The sequence below is a fragment of the Excalfactoria chinensis genome, chromosome 1 (assembly GCF_039878825.1).
Source record: "Excalfactoria chinensis isolate bCotChi1 chromosome 1, bCotChi1.hap2, whole genome shotgun sequence".
In the NCBI taxonomy this organism is placed as follows: Eukaryota; Metazoa; Chordata; class Aves; order Galliformes; family Phasianidae; genus Excalfactoria; species Excalfactoria chinensis.
The window spans coordinates 135,917,804-135,936,259 of record NC_092825.1 but is presented as its reverse complement, the minus strand read 5'-3'; the positions used below and the strand labels follow the sequence as shown (position 1 = coordinate 135,936,259).

Genomic DNA, 18,456 nt, shown 5'->3' with positions numbered 1-18,456 from the left:
TGCAGAGCTCTTCTGCCAGCAGGCCAGCCCCTAATCTGTACTGATGTGTGCAGTTATTCTTCCCCAGGTGTAGGACTCCACACCTGCCCTTGTTGAACCTCATCAGCTATGCCCAGCTCTCCATCTCATCTATGTCTCGGTGAATGGTAGCATAGCCTACTAGTGTGTCAGCCACTCCTCCCAGATTAGTATCATCAGTAAACTCACCCTTCATCCAAATCACTGATGAAGACGTTGAACAAGACCAGACCCAGTACTGACCCTTGGGGAACACCGCTAGCTACAGAGCTCCAACTAGACCCTGCGCCATCAATCACTACACTCAGTTCTGTCAGTTATCCAGTTCTCAAGTCACCTCACTGCTCACTCATGTATCCCACACTTCCTAAGCTTAACTGCAAGGATGTTTTGGGAGACAGCATCAAAAGCCTTGCAAAAGTCACTGTACACACTGCTTTTCCTGCATCCACTCAGCTTGTCATGACATCATAGAAAGCTATTAGGTTATTGAAGCATGATTTCCCCTTGGTGAATCCACGTTGACTATTTCTGATAATCTTTTCTTTGACTTCCTTGGAGATGACAACCAGAATAAGCTGCTCCATCAGCTCCTCTGTCAGGGACAGAGGAGAGGCTGGCTGGTCTGTAGTTTCCTGGCTCCTCCTTCTTGCCCTTCTAATCATTGGCTTTCCCCAGTCCTCAGGCACCTCTTCAGTTCTCTGTGAACTTTCAAAGATAATAAGAGAGCCGTACTGCAATCATTTCTGTCAGTTCCTTCAGCACGTGGGTACATTTTATTAGGGTCCACAGATTTGTATATGTCTTATTTCCCCACATGACCCCTGACCATGACCTCCTTAATCAAGGGGGTTTTCCTTTCCCCAGATTCTCTCTTACCTCCATGGTGCAAGATTCCCAAGGAGCAGAGACTGAAGCAAGAGAAGGCATTCAGTACTTCTGCCTCCTCACTGTCCTCCATTACTATGGCATCCATCACATTCAGTAGCAGATCTACATTTTCCTGAGTGAGTCTTCCTTTTGCTACTGACGTACCTAAAGAAGCTTTTCTTCTTGTTCTTGACCTCCCTTGCCAAACTTAATTCAAAGTGGGCCGTCCATATTGCATCCTTGCATGCCCTGACAGTGTTCTTACATTCCTGCCAAGTGGTCAGACCCCACTTCCACATTCCATAGACTTTCTTCTTCCATTTAAGTTTTTCCATAAGCTCCTTTGCTAATCCATGTGGGTCTCCTGCCTGACTTCTTCTTAGGAATGCATAAATTTTGAGCTTGGAAGGAGTGTTGCTTGAATGTCAATCAGTTCTCCTGGGCCCCTTATCTTCCAATGCTCTAATCCATGTGAATCCTTCAAGTAGGTCCTTGAAGGGGTCAAAGTTGCCTCTCCTGAAGTCCAAGAGTCCAAGTTGCATTCCTACTTAGTACCTTGCTTCTTCCACGTAAAATCTTGAATTGCAGTATCTCATAGTCACTGCATCCAAGGCAGCCACCAACCTTTACATTCCCAAACAGTCCCTCCATGTTTGTAAGAGCAAGGTTCAGAAGCACACCTATTCTCACTGGTTCCTCCTCCACCACTTGCACCAGATAGTGATCTTCCAAGCACTGCAGGAACCTTCTGGGCTACGTGTGTGCCTGATAATGTTCCTTCTCCAGAAAATATCAGGGTTGCTGAAATGCTCTGTGAGAACAGTGCCTGCACTCATGAGGCTAATGTCAGCTGTCCTTAGAAAGCCACACAAACTTCCTCTACCTGATCAGGCAATCTGTAGTAAACACCCACAATGATGTCACCCATGTTAGTCTGCTCCTCAGTTCTCATCCATAAGCTCTTCATCTATTCATCACTCATCCTTAGGCAGATCTCAGTACATTCCTGTTGTTTGCTTCCATAAAAAGCAAACATCTTGCCTTGCTGGTCTCTTTCCTAAAAAGTACATAGCTGTTCTAACATTCCCTAGTGATCACAACAGGATCATGGTCCTGCGACCACACAAAGATCTCTAATTCTTGTTTGTTTCTCAGTCTGTGTGCAATGGCACTCAGGCACTTCAAGAGAAGAAAAGGGAGTCGAGGATGCAAGTTTCCCTAGAGGGATGAAATTACCTTACACCATTAGAAGAAATAATCACAGAATGTTTTAAGAGTATTTCTTAGGATATCCTCACAAATACCTTTGAAAAAATACCTCAGCCTGCAAATGTCTGTCTGAAAATAATGTCCTACAGGAAGATGTTTTCAGTGATTTCTTCTACAATTTTTTTCTAAGGAGGACAAAAAGGTCTTTGCTGCAAATAGTTCTTCTGATTCTGTTGCTTTGTTTTATGTCAATTAAAGCTACAAATTAGATTTACTTATACAGATATTTACTTATACAGATATACAACTATATAAAAGGTGTCAATCACAGGTGCATCAATTCAGGTGGCTTACTGGATCCCTAAAAATGGAGCATCTTCACTTAAGTAACAGAAAGCTAGAGGACAATGAATTTGAAAAGTAACTGTTCCTGCTTGCATATACAGTTCCTTAAATAGGGAACAGAAAGAAAAGACTCAGTGTTAGAAATAAACAATGACCCTACTTCTAAATTAGAACATTAAAAAAATCAAGAGGGTGGAGCTTCTAAAAATGCTCTCCTCCAGTTACATCTTTGTGCATAGCCTTCAAAGAGAGGCCTGCAGACTCACTATCTCAACAATTATACATTCAAAAACAAGGCCAATGAACATGACACACAGTGAAAGTAACACTGCTAATCTTTCAAGTTTTGCGAGAAATTAACAGATAGATGCAAACTACTTACAACAGATAAAATGAATTACAACAGATTGGCTAGGACACAATCAAATACAGCTCTACTAGAATATTGCTAGTTTGCTGCAGAGAACAAAAAGGTGTGTGATTAGTTCTGGAGAAGATCTCTGTACACTTTACAACTGCATCTGACAGATGCTGAGGTCAAAATTCAGTCACTAAGAGGATTCTTACCAGTATTGTAATTCCTTGCTCTTTGCACAGCATGGCTATTGCACCTAGGAGAACACTCACCAGCACCCAGAATACAGAAAAATTATGTCCTTCCTTATCTGTCAAAATAAAGCATGCCATAATATTAGGTATGTATATTTAAAAGTTAGAATTAGAAATTAAAATTAAAATTAGAATATTAAAAAAAGAAAAAACACAAAGAATAATAGGAAAATCAGCATTTAATCTCACAGTATTTTCTATTAGTCAAAATCTGGTTACATAGACTTGAAAAGCATGGGGTGCCTCCTGTAACATGCTGGCATTCATCCATTTATTGCAGTCATTTTCTCTTCTCAGAGACATTAGAAATCTCCCTATTTGCTAGATGTCTTAGCCAGACTAATTAGAATGGCAGAAGCTTCACATAGTTTTCACAATCTATCATCTGCAAAGGTTAATTCCCAAGACTTAGATCCATTTATCCTCTTTAGCTACAACTCTTACATTACTCTCTTCTAAGCTACCCCAAGAACATGAAATTCTTTCTAATGGTTACATGTGAAGCAGCCCCACACACGCAAACTCCTTCAACAGCACTCTAATCTACAAAGGCACAATAAGCAGCTTTTCCAGGGCTGTGGCAGTCAGCAAGTGCTTCGCATCATTTCATTAGCACTACCACAGAATGCCACAGAGCTCAATAATTCCTACACCTGAGCAGAGGAAGTTTTATGGCAGGCAGAGGAACTCTAGGGTTAAGAGTTCAAGAGTAGCTACAGTTTTTAGTCAGAGAAAGAGTCTTTAAAGACCGCACCACGTAGCCATGATTGGGTACCACAAGCAGGCATTTCTGAGACTGATATAACAATAAGCCTTACTACAGCCAAGGTATTATTGCACACGTAGTACATGGGTACTTCACATAAAAACATATCTGTTACAATCCCTACTCCACAGGTTCAAGCAACAGAGGGAAGCACTCAGCTTATTCACTGACATATTCCTGATTCAAGCAACATGGGCTCTACAGGCAACACAAGAATCTACCTTTCATTTGGCCTGTGAAGAAATAAAGCTGAACTCTATATTCATTGAGTGAACCCTTTTTTTATTATATTTTCCTTGATCTCCGGAGTAGTTCTTTGCTACTGTTAATACAGGTTTGACCCTCAGCACTCAGACAGACTGTCATAATGTTCTATGGAGATGACAAATGACAGAAATAAGATCTAATGCACCAGAAGTAGGCACCTACATCAGAGAGCAGAACAGAACAACATAACAGAACACTAGGCGCTGTTTCTAATTGGATGAAAGAGAGAGACCCCTTTAGCGATCTAGTTACCTACTTAATTGAAGTGCAGAGAAGTAGCTACTGCTCTTCACTGATGATAAAGTGAAACTAGTATACTAACTCAGATGATATTGATGAGTAAGATACAATCACTACAAGTGTGAAAAGAACCTACTGATATTGGTCTCATTTTGAGACAGAGTATTTCTACAGAAAACAGTAAAAGTTTAGAAGAACAAGTTTTGAAGTTGCTTCTAGCATTTCTTTGTTACCTGAGTCTTAAAAGCTTAAACTGAGTGAATACTAAGATGTTTACAATTTATATTTGCAATAAAATACAGCGGGTATGTGTTTCTTCAATCTCCATCTCAAGTTATGCCCTTATAGTTGAGGTAAGAGTAGATGTCACAGGTGCAGATGTCATTAACTGAAAAGAAAGCCTTCTGAAGGAAAGAAGTCATACACATCTCGATAACGAAACAAAACATGGAAATACAAAATATATAACAGCTGAAGAAAAGTTTTAGTGAGAAGAACAAAAAATGCAATGAGGTCCCAACTGACATCAAATGTATAGAACTGAGAGGTTTCAGGGTTGCACATATGCATGCAATTCATGGAGATCAAAATTCAAAATTCTCTCTATAAGCACTGCTAAGAATAAAAAGTCTTCCTATGAAGTGTAAAAGAGAGAATAGTAAAACCAATGGATTTCAAAGAGTTTGCTGAAGCATACTTACTTCAGGTGGGAGATTTCTTCTTCCAAGAATTAAACACTGGAGGAGAGAATCTGGGACATTTAAGCACTTCCCAGAGAAGCGAAGCAGTATTCAGTGCACAAATAAAGATTATGTTAACATGGAGTATGGCAGAAAGTATATACAGCAAGAGATAACTCAGCAATTCACAAATGCTTTGATGATTAAGCGTAAGAAGCACCAGAGAAAAAAGAAAGGTCAAATTATCAAGGACAAGCATAACAATATCATGCTAATAAAGCATTAAATTCATAAAGGCCATATCACAAAATGAGAAAAGACAACGTATGTGAAGAACAAAAACACAATTCCATAGATATTTTAGTAAGAAACGTAGCAAGGAAACAGTTATTCCAGTACTTGGTGAGAGAGAAAATGGGGGACAATGCCAAGAAAATAGACGTGTTCTGTGCCTTTTTGCTCATTTTTTCACAAAGAGGTCAGAAGAGTTGCAATCAGATGACTTTCACAACATCAACAGAAAGGGAGAAAGAACAGAAGGAAATCAGTGAACCACAAGACACAGAATTTATAGAGAAAATAATCTTCTTTAAATTATAGCTATTAAATTTACTCCAACATGGAGTAATCTCAACTGTTACCTCTGGGACATCATGCAAAACAGGAGATTTCAGAAGTTTGGAGTTAAAATAAAAAAGACCCTCACCATGTCTGCATGCCTACCGCTAAAGAGGAAAATGGAGAGGGGAAAAAAGAGCTCAGGAATCAAAGCTAAGCTGACTGGTCAAGATTGTCCAGAAAAAAAAACAAAACACAGATGTAATATTGATGAGTCTCTAAAACATCAAAGAATATGGTAACTGCTTTCCAAAGACATATATTAGCCACTTACAAAAATTAAGTACAATTTCAGACTTGGAGAGTAAAAAACAAACCTGAATAAAAGCAAAACTTGCCTTCAGAAAGGCACGACAATTCCACTGGAGAGTGTGAAATAAGCCAGAAAATATAGGGGCTGGATAACATTATTACAAAACAGATACAAGTAACAGTTCTAAAACTACTCTAAGACTCTAGGTCACCATGAAAAATGGAAAGATACAATCTGGATTGGGTCTTTCTTTCATGTAGCTTTTCTTATTAGATATTTTTAATCAGAATATTCCATCATTCAATTTTTAAAGTCTCAAAGTGCTGCCAGGCTACAATGACGAGAAAATGTATTAAGGAGAACTCAGAATTCATTTGACAAACTTGAGGAACGATCGTGGGGAAAAAATTATAATTGAATGCCATTCAGGCACACATTCAAAGCTGTACAGAAACAGACTTGTCTTCTTGTGAACATTCCAAGCCTCAGATGCCAGTAATGTCTCAGCATGTATGGTGTATCCAAGTTTAAGTATGAACTCTCAAAGACAGTAAAAGATGGTAAACAAAGACCATTTCCATAGGTACAACAGCAAAAAGAAGAGGAACAAGCATGAATAGTTCCTTCCCCAAACCATAGTGTCAGTTCCTTTAGTTTCTTTATCAGTATCAAGAAGTCAATACAGTCATATACAGAACTGTAATAGTATGAAAATTAATCCATTTCTGATTAAACTTCAAAGAGATAATTTCAATTATGAAATGTATTATCTTGTGCTTGTTCCTTGTTCACTGTGCACAAATAATCCCCATATCCTCATAGCAGAAATCTCAGTAGTAAACTAGAATTGAAAAATAGATACGAAAGCATTCAGAAATGCCTTCAAGCAATTTTTAACAGTGATTTACAAATGTAAAGCACTGCATAAGTGCTAATTATTATTATATGAGACACATATGCCAACAGAAGTAATCAGTATAACAAAGCACATTCCCCTAATACGGCTCTGCTTCCCACCAGAAAAATCTTGTGTCAGAAAATGAAACCAATCTTTGGTTGGCACCTGTGCCTAGTTGAAACTGGTACACCATATTGTGAGTGGGCACTGTGCCACTAACAGATGGACAAGACTGTAAGCACGCCAAGTAAACAGAGGGTTTTGGGTTTTTTTTATTTATTTTTTATTTTTTATTTTTTAAGCTGGAAAAAGATAGTGTTTCTATACCAACACAAAAAGAGTTTCCAGATGACCCTGCTTGAGGAGTACATTAAGCCTGAAAGCTGAGGAAATCTGAAGAGATACCTGCCTAAGCCATGAAGGCACCTATATTCATATGGCTGGTCTTCAGTAAAAGCATTTCTAGAGAAATTCTGCAAAACAAAGAGTTTTACAATGTGGAGTTGTCTGATCCTAAATATATGGCCTACATCCCTTCAATTCTGCCTTCCTAGATGCTAATCCTATTTACTGAAAAAAACTTATTCTGCATTGTCTTAAATCCGCCAATCAATGAAAAAGCGTTCCTCAAAAGATCAGGGCATGAAGAAAAGTACAATATGTTTAGAGCATCAAACTTAGTCTTACTTTTAAGTCAAGCTAGTAACAGCAGAACAAAAGAAAATCAATGAACAATTACCAACCCAAAAATATAGGCGTTCAGCATTCCCTCCTTCAAACCAACTGAGCAGCTTAGGGCTTAGATCAGTGACAACTCTGAGCAGTTTCAAAAGTCACCATCTTCAAGTGAAGCAGTGTAATTGTTTCTCTGGAAGTGCCGTCTCATTGTGAAAATTGAAGCAAAACAAATTATGTTAAGCTTTTAAAGGAAGTTTAATTTTTCACTGAAAATTTTCACATGCCTATACCCTCTGTTGATATGCATTGCCTGTAGGGACAGTAGCTACCAGCTAAACACCTACAAATACTCATTTAACCCTAAGACTTCCCGGCTTGCACACTGCTGTACAAGGGGAAAGAATTACATAGTCTTAGAAAATCAACTAAGAATCTACTGTTAGAATTAACTTAAGCCTGAGATCTCTTTGTGTTTCCAGTTTTATGAATGTACGTACTACTGCAGCGCAGTAAGTTCACTTAATAACAAAACACTAGCGGGAAATGCTGTTCCTAAACATCTCCATGTACCTCAAACTCACAAGGCAGACGTTACAGTAGAGGGATTGACTATCCTATCTATCCATAAATTATACCATCTTGGAGAAGAAAAATTTAGCCCATAAAAAAAAAAAGGAAAGAAAGAAAGAAAGAAAGAAAGAAAGAAAGAAAGAAAGAAAGAAAGAAAGAAAGAAAGAAAGAAAGAAAGAAAGAAAGAAAGAAAGAAGGAAAGAAGGAAAGAAGGAAAGAAGGAAAGAAGGAAAGAAGGAAAGAAGGAAAGAAGGAAAGAAGGAAAGAAGGAAAGAAGGAAAGAAGGAAAGAAGGAAAGAAGGAAAGAAGGAAAGAAGGAAAGAAGGAAAGAAGGAAAGAAGGAAAGAAGGAAAGAAGGAAAGAAGGAAAGAAGGAAAGAAGGAAAGAAGGAAAGAAGGAAAGAAGGAAAGAAGGAAAGAAGGAAAGAAGGAAAGAAGGAAAGAAGGAAAGAAGGAAAGAAGGAAAGAAGGAAAGAAGGAAAGAAGGAAAGAAGGAAAGAAGGAAAGAAGGAAAGAAGGAAAGAAGGAAAGAAGGAAAGAAGGAAAGAAGGAAAGAAGGAAAGAAGGAAAGAAGGAAAGAAGGAAAGAAGGAAAGAAGGAAAGAAGGAAAGAAGGAAAGAAGGAAAGAAGGAAAGAAGGAAAGAAGGAAAGAAGGAAAGAAGGAAAGAAGGAAAGAAGGAAAGAAGGAAAGAAGGAAAGAAGGAAAGAAGGAAAGAAGGAAAGAAGGAAAGAAGGAAAGAAGGAAAGAAGGAAAGAAGGAAAGAAGGAAAGAAGGAAAGAAGGAAAGAAGGAAAGAAGGAAAGAAGGAAAGAAGGAAAGAAGGAAAGAAGGAAAGAAGGAAAGAAGGAAAGAAGGAAAGAAGGAAAGAAGGAAAGAAGGAAAGAAGGAAAGAAGGAAAGAAGGAAAGAAGGAAAGAAGGAAAGAAGGAAAGAAAGAAAGAAAGAAAGAAAGAAAGAAAGAAAGAAAGAAAGAAAGAAGAAGCAGCAGCAGCAGCTACAGTTTCTCATTTCCCTCCTTCCCAGTGTGTTCAAACATGAACAGTTGGGCACACAGTTGAAAAATCAGGGCCCAAATGTTTAACAGGAGTAAATACTTCTCAGCTAACTGCAAAGCAGCTAACAATTTCTCCCTTTATCTTAACAGTGCTCTTTCACATTGAAGACTTGCACTTTTCCAAATGGAAAAAATCCCCACCAAACCAATTTCTGTAGCATAAACCTTCAGTATTCTCTACAGTCTACCAGTCTACTTTGCATATTTCATTATATCAGAAATGAACTAGTAGCTAACTAATGGGAGACTACACAGAACGAACCAGAAACACACAACCAGTACCAAGTCATTTTCAGAAGTCATAGCATACAAGCAGCTGTTCCCCTATTTAATATCTATGCCAGGTATTACTCACATTAAGTAAATATCACAAACTCATCATTTTACATTACTCAGGACACTAACAGAGTTGGCAAATACAGGCATTGGATCACTGTCAAGGCTGAAGACAAAGGAAGGCAAAACCTAACCTACCTAAACAGCTGTCAGCTCTTGCTGTTTCCAAAGCCTACACAGTGGATTTGTCCCCATAGATGTGTTTTTAAAACAGTAGGACAGAATGAGAACAATAAATTAGTTCCTTGCAAATGTGTTATCCTATCAGCTCTGGTAACAACAAAAACTGTATATTAGAAAGAAAGTAAAAGATTTGCAGAATTTCAGTGAACATAATTATAGCCTACATAGTGTGAAAAAAGGTAACAAAGGTAATGCTACAGATTCAGACTGTAAGAAACTGTCTTCCCCAAAATGCACCAAGCCACAAATAAACCACATCAGGTAAGCAAACTGCAGCATATCTTGAGCTTTACAGAAGTCATTTTCCTTTGGAAGACTTCCAGTCTGACAACTTCTACTTCTCTTATCTCCTCATTGCCATCAGAATTACTGATAGGAATACTGCCTTCCCCACAGTATTCCTAAATCTTTCCCAGACATTTTATGATTCCTCACTCTCAAGCCAAGACTGAAAACAAACACTAACCAGTCTCTCTTCTGGGAGTTTTGGTAGAGAAGACTTCAACAATGACGATACAGCAACTAAGCCCATGTTAGTGAAAAGGATTTCCGGAACACAGCTGGACACAAAACTTACTTTGCCTTGCTGCAAGAACAGGTAGGTGCTTTGTGAAAGTCTGAGATAATCTGTCTGATAGCATTGGGATGCTGCTTGGACTGAATGTTACTGAGGATGAAATTGTATCAGTAGCACGAATTCAGGCTTTTAAAGCTCCATTTTACAGTGACACTCAAAATTCATCATTAAATGCAAACTAGTATCAAATACCTTTTGTTAACTCTATTCTAAAGGCAATACAAACACAACCTATAAAGCCCAAAGGGCTCAGATTTGCATTTTTTTATATATCTCCTTTTCGTATTTCTCCTGCTTGTAAAGAGCTGATCAACTATGATATACTTGTGATACCCAAACCCAGAAACAAGGGCAGAAGCAGTTTACCCAGGATTAAGGGTCACGCCCACCAATGACACATAAAAATCTAGCAGGATAAAATGAAATGGGAATGCTGGAACAAAGTGCTAGATACTATTTTTCTGGGGGATCCTCATGAAGTTGATATATATAATAAGAAACATAAGCCTGATGCAACAGAATGCACAGAAGGTTTTTTGGTAGCTTTCTCTCCCATCTTACTAACAAAGGCTGCTCCACAAAGATTAATAAGCATCTTAGTCTGATCTAGAAAGTGATGCAGTAACAATTGTTTACTTGGACTAGAACTAACAATGAGCACTGGCAGTATTGCAGACTCTGAGTCTTGTGGATAACTATGACTTTGCCAACAGAAGGAAAACATTCTGAATTCTGAGAAAAGAAATGGTACTTTTTTTCTTTGTGATATGTTAGAATCATAGAACTACCAAGGCTGGAAAAGACCTACAAGATCATCCAGTTCAACCACTCACCTATCACCAATAGTTCTTACTAAACAGCTGCTTCCCTTACAGTCCTTACTTATCTATAGCAGACAACATATCAGGAGCCTGATACATTGGACCAACCTCCCTGTTCAAAAGAAGAAAAGAGACTGTGTGATCAAAAAGTAGAACTGTTGGTGGTTGTTGGTTCAGCTAATGAATTCACAGGAACTGTGGAGAAATGGACTGGACTGGGACAAGTTGGTGGAATGGGCTAACATAAGGCTCATGGAATTCAAAGACAGCAACATGCATCAGGCCAGGCTGGGGACTACCTACATAACAGCTCTGCAAATTAGGACCTGGAGTTCCTGGTTAACAGCAAGTTGAAGACAAGTCAGCAGTGTGTTTTTGCAGAGATGAATAAAGTTCAATGCACAGTGGACTACATAAGCTACAGCATATCCAATGGGTGAGCAAATGTGGTTGTTCCTCTGTGTTCAGCTCTTGTGAGGCCACATCCAAAGCACTATGTTCACTGCTGTGTCCAATGAAAGAGACACATCATTAAGATGGAAATTCAGTAGTGAAACCATAAGGTAGTTAGGAGACTTAGAAGTATAACATATTAAAAGAACCTGAGGGAATTGGTTCCCCTACCTTTCTCCTTTTAGAGAAGGCTGAAGAGGATCCAACATCAGTTTTCAGAGACAGACTTCTCTGAAGGGAAAGGATGGGATGCATTTGCAAGGCCAAGTAAACTAAAATCAGTTGAATGTAAGGGAAAAATAGTCTTCCTAGGAGGGCAGTTAAACACTAGAAAGGTTGCCCAGTGAGGTTGTGGAATTGCCTTGAGTTTCTTTACAGCTCATTTGTTTAAGGACCTGAGCAACCTGACGTACAAAGCTAGTCTTACTTTAAGATGTCAGAGCAGAGATGACCTTCAGAGTTTCCTTCTGAGTTAAATCTCCCTACAGACTATGATAAAAGAAAATCAGGTTGCTCCTCTTCAGCACCTGCCTGCACTCTTCCCTACCTAAAGTGGCAAAGGAAACATATTTTAAGTTATAAGCTCAGTTTTCATAAGCTTTTATACAGCTTAGAGATTCAAGCAACCTCCAGAAGTCAATTCCTACTTCCTAAGCTAAACCACCCCTCTCACTGACCATCAAAACAGGTCTGCCTCTTTTGAATGACTACACAAAAAAGAGCAAGGAGAAAAGGCTTTTAAGTTGCACACCCAAGTTAGCTGCTGAAGGTCACAAAGTAGGGAAACCCGAACTCAGTAAAATCTGAGAATACCCTCATAACGGACACAAGGTGAAATGCAGCTGACTTAGGAGGCTAAAGATCAAACTTGTGGAGATACTGCTGGTAGTCAACCTCATCCACCATTCCCTTAAGAAATTATTATTATTATTATTATTATTATTATTATTATTATTTTTACAGCAAGGCACCTTTAGGCACCACGCCTTTTAAACTGACACAGTGCAAGTCCATTGTAGCACAGCTCTTCACGTGCTCGCCAAATTATTCCCCTATTATTGGTGTTAGAACACATTTGGAAACCAAAAAGCCTACTCTGTACAGTTTTTCATAATAACAAACTGATGTATTATTGTGTACTAATTTAAAAATCCCAAGAAAGTTTCTCCAAAATGCTGTTTGAACTGCCAACTTGCATTCAGATCAAATAATACAAGAGATATTTTAAATCTCTGTTGAAGAGATGTTTTCATGTTAAAACAACACAGTTGTCTTACAAAAATCCTATGAATAACACTGTAATCAATGTGCATGCACCAGCACTTGCATATTGCAGGAAATTAGAGGGCTTACTCACATGAATAAATCTTTATTTACTAAAAATTACAAGTAAGGTTTCTAAAGTTCATTCCCATTTAAGCCATTCCAATACAACAGCATACGTACACTAAAACACTGATAATGGAAATGTACAGGTTTAATTTCTTTCTAAAATACTTAAAATATTTTTTATGCTTCTATACAATGAACTACTTAACATATGAGCCTATTACAAAACATTTGCTTCTGCACATAAACTACTAGTGTTTAACAAGAATTAGGGACAACATACCTTGGTTCTGCTGTACTTCACTTTATGAATACAGATAACACAAAACTAAAGATACAAATGAAATGCTTACTTTCTCTAAATGCTTTGCAGTAGCCAAGGAATGACAACAAAAAGAACAGGGCACATAGTAGATCTGCTCTGCCAACAATCCCTGCAACCTTAAAAAGACAAGAAAATAATTAGTATTACCAGATTTTATTCTTAGAAATCTTGGCATAAGGATACATATAGAATAGTATAAGGATACATATATAATAGTATACAAAGTGAAAATATAAAACTATTGCTGTTAATATACACACACACACACACACACACACATATATATATATATATATATATATATATATATATATATTTGGAATCCTGTTTGCTCAGCTAGTGATACCTAATTTTTCCAAGCAGTATCATAAGTTTTACTGGATATTGTTTGGTTATAAACAGGTAATAATTTAGCTTAAATTTATGAAATACCGCTACTTTTAAGAAACAAACAAACAAAAGACTTCATTTAAGAAAATGCAGACTATCCCATTCCATCACGTTTTTGGATTACACTGTCTTTTAGTAGAACTCTTAGTAAACATCCTTCAATCCCTACAAAATCAGTAACTCTGCTGAAGTACAAATCGAGAGTATCTACTTTCAGAACACAAGTCAGCCCTCAAATTGCAGTCTGAATACTCCCAATGAAGAAATAATGTTCAGCCTGCTGGAATGCCATCCCCCAGCAGCTTTTGTAGTTGTATTACTTGATTACACTAGGGCTATCTGCAACTGCATCTTATAACAGAAGCTGACGTAATGCAGAATAAAATCAGAAGCTCATCCTGGGACCTCTGTGCCAATCTATTTAAATTAAATAGAGACCAACAATTTAAATTCTTGAGACCAACAACAAGCTTTAGTTCAAGGCATTAACTTGCGCTTACAATAACTTGCTTAGACACACCATGACGCATTCTTGGATCTTCATTCTGACTTGAAAAAAAAAGTCACAATGTCCTACGAATTTTCTGGAGGAATCATAGCACAGTGGGGTGCAAGAGGACTGAATAGGCCTCACTAGAGAAAGCACTCAGAACAAGGACCTTGGAAAGACTTTTTGTGCGTGTGTGTGTGTGTGTGTGTGTGTGTGTGTGTGTGTGTGAGAGAGAGAGAGTTTATATCTACAGGACAGAGCTCCAAGTTCCATGTGTCCTGGGGAAGATGAGCATTGTTGGTTTTTATGAGGTGATGGTTTGGGAACAAAAGCAGAAAAATTCATTCTTGTGTACTACATCCATTGTCTCATTTTTGTGAGAGACAGAGAGGTAAGTAAAAAGGGAAACTGTATTTTTACATTGCTTCAAGACATTTGCTAACCCTCCCATCAGAAAAGAGTTTTTTTCTTTTGCACATCAGTCTAACATGATGGAACATATTTCTAAAGAACATCAGAACATGTGAAAGTGTAGAGACATGAGAGTAGGGCTGGATTTACAAAAGCAGCTCACTTCTACTTTACCCTCAGCCTCAGTTAAGCACCATAAAAGAAGAAACTGCTGATTCTTAAACTGAGTCCAGAAGAACTTCTCCATTAATTCAAAGCCAAATACCTAACTTCCCTGCTTCTTCTCCTGCTCTGTAGAGGATGCATTTGGAAAGGTGACAATAATGAAGCACCATTCTGTTTCAGAAGCTGCGCTCAGCTAATGTAATAAAAGTAAAGGTGAGCTGAGGCAATTTTAAAAATAAATGCCAATAAAGATTAAGGAGCTAACAAGGTGCGTATGGCCTTAGAAGACTCCAAATGCACAATTTTCTCATCTCAGATACAGGATCAGGTGCATAATGTCTGATAACAAGGTAAATGGAAAAAATTCTGTTTTAAATTAGTATCAGGCATATTCTTATGCCTCTTTCATCTCTCAAGCGTTACACAGAATAAGCATTTATTAAAAGAGAGAATGGTGCCACAGCAGTGTTTACTTGCATGTAGAAAAACGGTGATGACAGATGTTTTTATTACATAGCTACTGAAAGTATTAAACTTCTCAAGATCTGTTTTACACGACAAGTTTATTTTGTGCTGCACGTACCAAAAACTACAGCAGCAGACCGACAGATTCCTCACGATTCTATGTCAAAACATGTCATCTCATTTCAAAACCAGAATGTCGTGCTATCTGAAGCTCACAGCTCTAAAACGATGAGAAATGCTCTTTGAGGAGATGCCTCCTGACATGCATTCATGCTGGAACCATAGCGGTATCATGATTGTTGTGGTGCAACAAGATATATAATTTATTGTGAAGATGATCAGAAGCCTCTGTCAGCTCCTGGATCTTGGAAGAGACATGTTATGTAAGCATAGTACTTTTTCCTCTTCTTCCATTGTTCGCCCAAAGTGTACCTAAGTCTTCAGAGCTCACATAGCTGTCAGACTGCATCAATTGTGATTTGACACAACCACTGTTTGAATAACCTTTGCCTACTCAAAAATATATTTTGAAATAGAACAAGAAATAAAATTATAGATATTAAGGGAAGAAGTCAATAGCAAGATTGTGGTTAAGATTCCAATCAGATTTCACTTTATATGTCAAAACAGCACTGAGGACTTGTTTTACTTCACTTTGACATCTAAAACTGTTTTTGGAAACCATACCAGGAGTCCTTTCTGACGAGCTGCTCTAATAAAAAAGCTGTTCTGTAGGCAAACAGCAGAGAACAAATTACAGGATGTTTTAGCCACACTGCCAAGTAAGGTGAAGTTAAACTTCAGAATTTGCTAATACAGAACCTTCTCTGGGTTGCCAGTATGCACATGATCTCCAGTTAACCGAGAGGCACAGCTTTCTGTTACCTCATTCCCATCAATCACATACAACGGGAATAAGGAAGGGCCATAAAAATACACCATATTTTAAATGAAAAAAATAAAAATAAAAAAAAATAAATAAAAAAAAATAAAAAATCAGTGTCACATCCATAGAACATGGAACACCAAGGATTCAGTGTTCATTTATAGGACAAACGCTGAAGTTAAAATTAGTACCTTTTGAATACATCAGTCTACATGAAACTCTAAAAATAAAATAAGAAAAAATATATTGTTCTTGCATTGCAATTATTCTTTATTTCATGTATCCTTACTTATCCGATATTAAGCGATCAGGAACGAAAATCAGCAAGTACACCAGCATAAGGCCATAAGACATCGTCAGGTACAAGGGCAGAACAGCTTCTTAAGAAAATAATTTTCTCTTCACTAGCTTGCACACAGTGACTTTGATGTTTGGTCAGGTATTTTAATTGGACTCTACTCACATGTCGAATTCCTATTCCACATCTTTATATCTTCAACCTCCAGTCACTGTTACTCTTCTGTCTGCACTATTAAAGGGCCCATTACTATCAAATTTCTGCTTCCTATGTACATAATTACTGGCTGTAATTAGAAAAACAAGCCATCCTTTAATCTTCTCCTTCCTACTAAAAATATAAATCCATGGAATTTGATCCAACATGACATGGGATGATTTCCAATCCTTTAATCATTTTCATGGCTTTTCTGAATCCTCTCCATTTTTCCCCAGTATCCCCATTGCATCATGGATTGAAAACTGGATAAAATATCCTAATAGTCACATACAGAGTTTATATAATAACCCTATTATAATATTCTGTCATCTTGCTTTTTATCAAAGCAAATTGGAATGAAAAGTGGTTAAACATTTGCATTCAGTTTATCTTCCACTCTTCTTGGCTACTAATGTGCTAATGTTTCTAGTAATGAATTCTTAATCCAGCAATTAGGAAAACTCTGTAGTTTAGGGCTATCGTTCTTTAGTTATTGTACTTAAATGATTTAATTTATCTTCCTTAATAAGGTCCAGCCCTGTGGAATTACAAGGTTTTGGAAGCGCTAACCATAATATTTGATCATTCTTGTAAGCCAAGTGTCAAGAGAAGCGTTAAGAATATATATAAGCAACGAGTACAGTAAAAGGCTATGTCAGAGCTAATTAATCAAAATGGTAAAAAACTTCTAAGATACAAATTGCTGGAAATAAGTATTCAGTACTTACACATTCAGTGTGCACTGGATGTACAGCAAACAGCAAAGCAGCTAGAAGAGATGTCTTTGGAGCCAGGTTTAGTCTTCTTCCTTTATTAGTGAATTGCAATCCACCCAATAATATTGAGAACACATCAACCATCAACACTGAGATAGTACAATGCAGTATGATATTGATGACATGGAAACCAACTGGGTAGAAGCCTCCAGCAAAAAGATAATTAATTCTATATACAAACAAAAGCATTAAGGTTAGCACTTACATGAATAGTTAGAGACATACTAACAGACAACCTAACCAACCCCCAAACCAAGACTGTATTAGAAACGAACAAAAGCTAAAAGTAAAGCAAAACAAAACAACAAAGGCTGAAAAATACAAGCAACCCTTGGCATGCAATCTTACAGCTTCGTATCACCTCAGCAGGCCAGAAACAACACACTGATCTTTATGTAAAGGTACTCATATGGTTACCATATTTAGAATACCTACCCTCTTCAAAGACGTATGTTAAAGCTGTTGTGTTAATCACACCTATGACAAGTTAGAATTGGCTTTTGGCCACCAACAGCAGCACTTCAGCATTGTAACGCCATAACACTGCACCAACAAAAATCCCAGTCTATCAAGGGATGTCTTGGGCTTAAGAGACACTGTGTCCACAAGCAATTTGATGAATCATTTTAAATAAATTCACAGCATGGAAACTGATATGCACAGAAACTAAGATTTCTACTGGCATTCTAGCAGAAAAACATCTTAGCATTTGGACTGATGATGTAGAAAGCAGCTGGGTACAATCCAGCATCAATCCAGAAAGTAGTCAGACAGCAAGTCTTAGTAAAGACTGTGAAGAAACCTCAAAAGACAGAGAAACCCATCATGCTAAAACAGTAACACTGAACTCAAGAGTCAAAGCTTTTGCTTCAGTCTGAGGAGGAATCTAAATGATTTTCCAATCTTAGTTCCTGGTTAGACCAGAGAAAACTCTACAGTCAGTGTTGACTCCACATTCTGCAGCAGCTGGTTCCATAGCACAGAGTTGTTTGGGAGAATGTAAATAAGTTTATGTCTCAGTTCTTAAAGATTCTCTGCATTATTGTGCACAGTTGCTATGTGGGGGTTTTTTGCTTATTTTTTTTTGTACAAAGATTTGGGCAAACAGGAGACATAAGCAAAGCATCTACAGAAGGACTCTTTGTAAACCATTAGTTGTCTGAGAAAACCAGCAAGTTAAACAGACAGGCAAACATCTTTTTCACTAAGACTCTCAGACAAACATTCATTTGAAACAAAAATATCAGAGAGATGAAGACAGGAAAATAACTGTGTCCTAG

The 18,456-nt window shown here is 37.7% G+C and overlaps 1 protein-coding gene across 2 annotated transcripts in view; it reads right to left on the bottom strand.

Moving 5' to 3' along the window:
* TMTC4 (transmembrane O-mannosyltransferase targeting cadherins 4) overlaps positions 1 to 18,456 on the bottom strand; it is a 54,268-nt gene that overhangs the window by 26,897 nt on the left and 8,915 nt on the right. For both annotated transcript variants that reach the window (XM_072347031.1, XM_072347022.1), the window contains exons 4-6: positions 17,129 to 17,345; positions 13,126 to 13,213; positions 3,010 to 3,107 (exon numbers count right to left, since the gene is read on the bottom strand). In XM_072347031.1, coding sequence (XP_072203132.1) covers positions 3,010 to 3,107; positions 13,126 to 13,213; positions 17,129 to 17,345 — 403 coding nt within the window. The remainder of the gene's footprint in view (positions 1 to 3,009; positions 3,108 to 13,125; positions 13,214 to 17,128; positions 17,346 to 18,456) is intronic.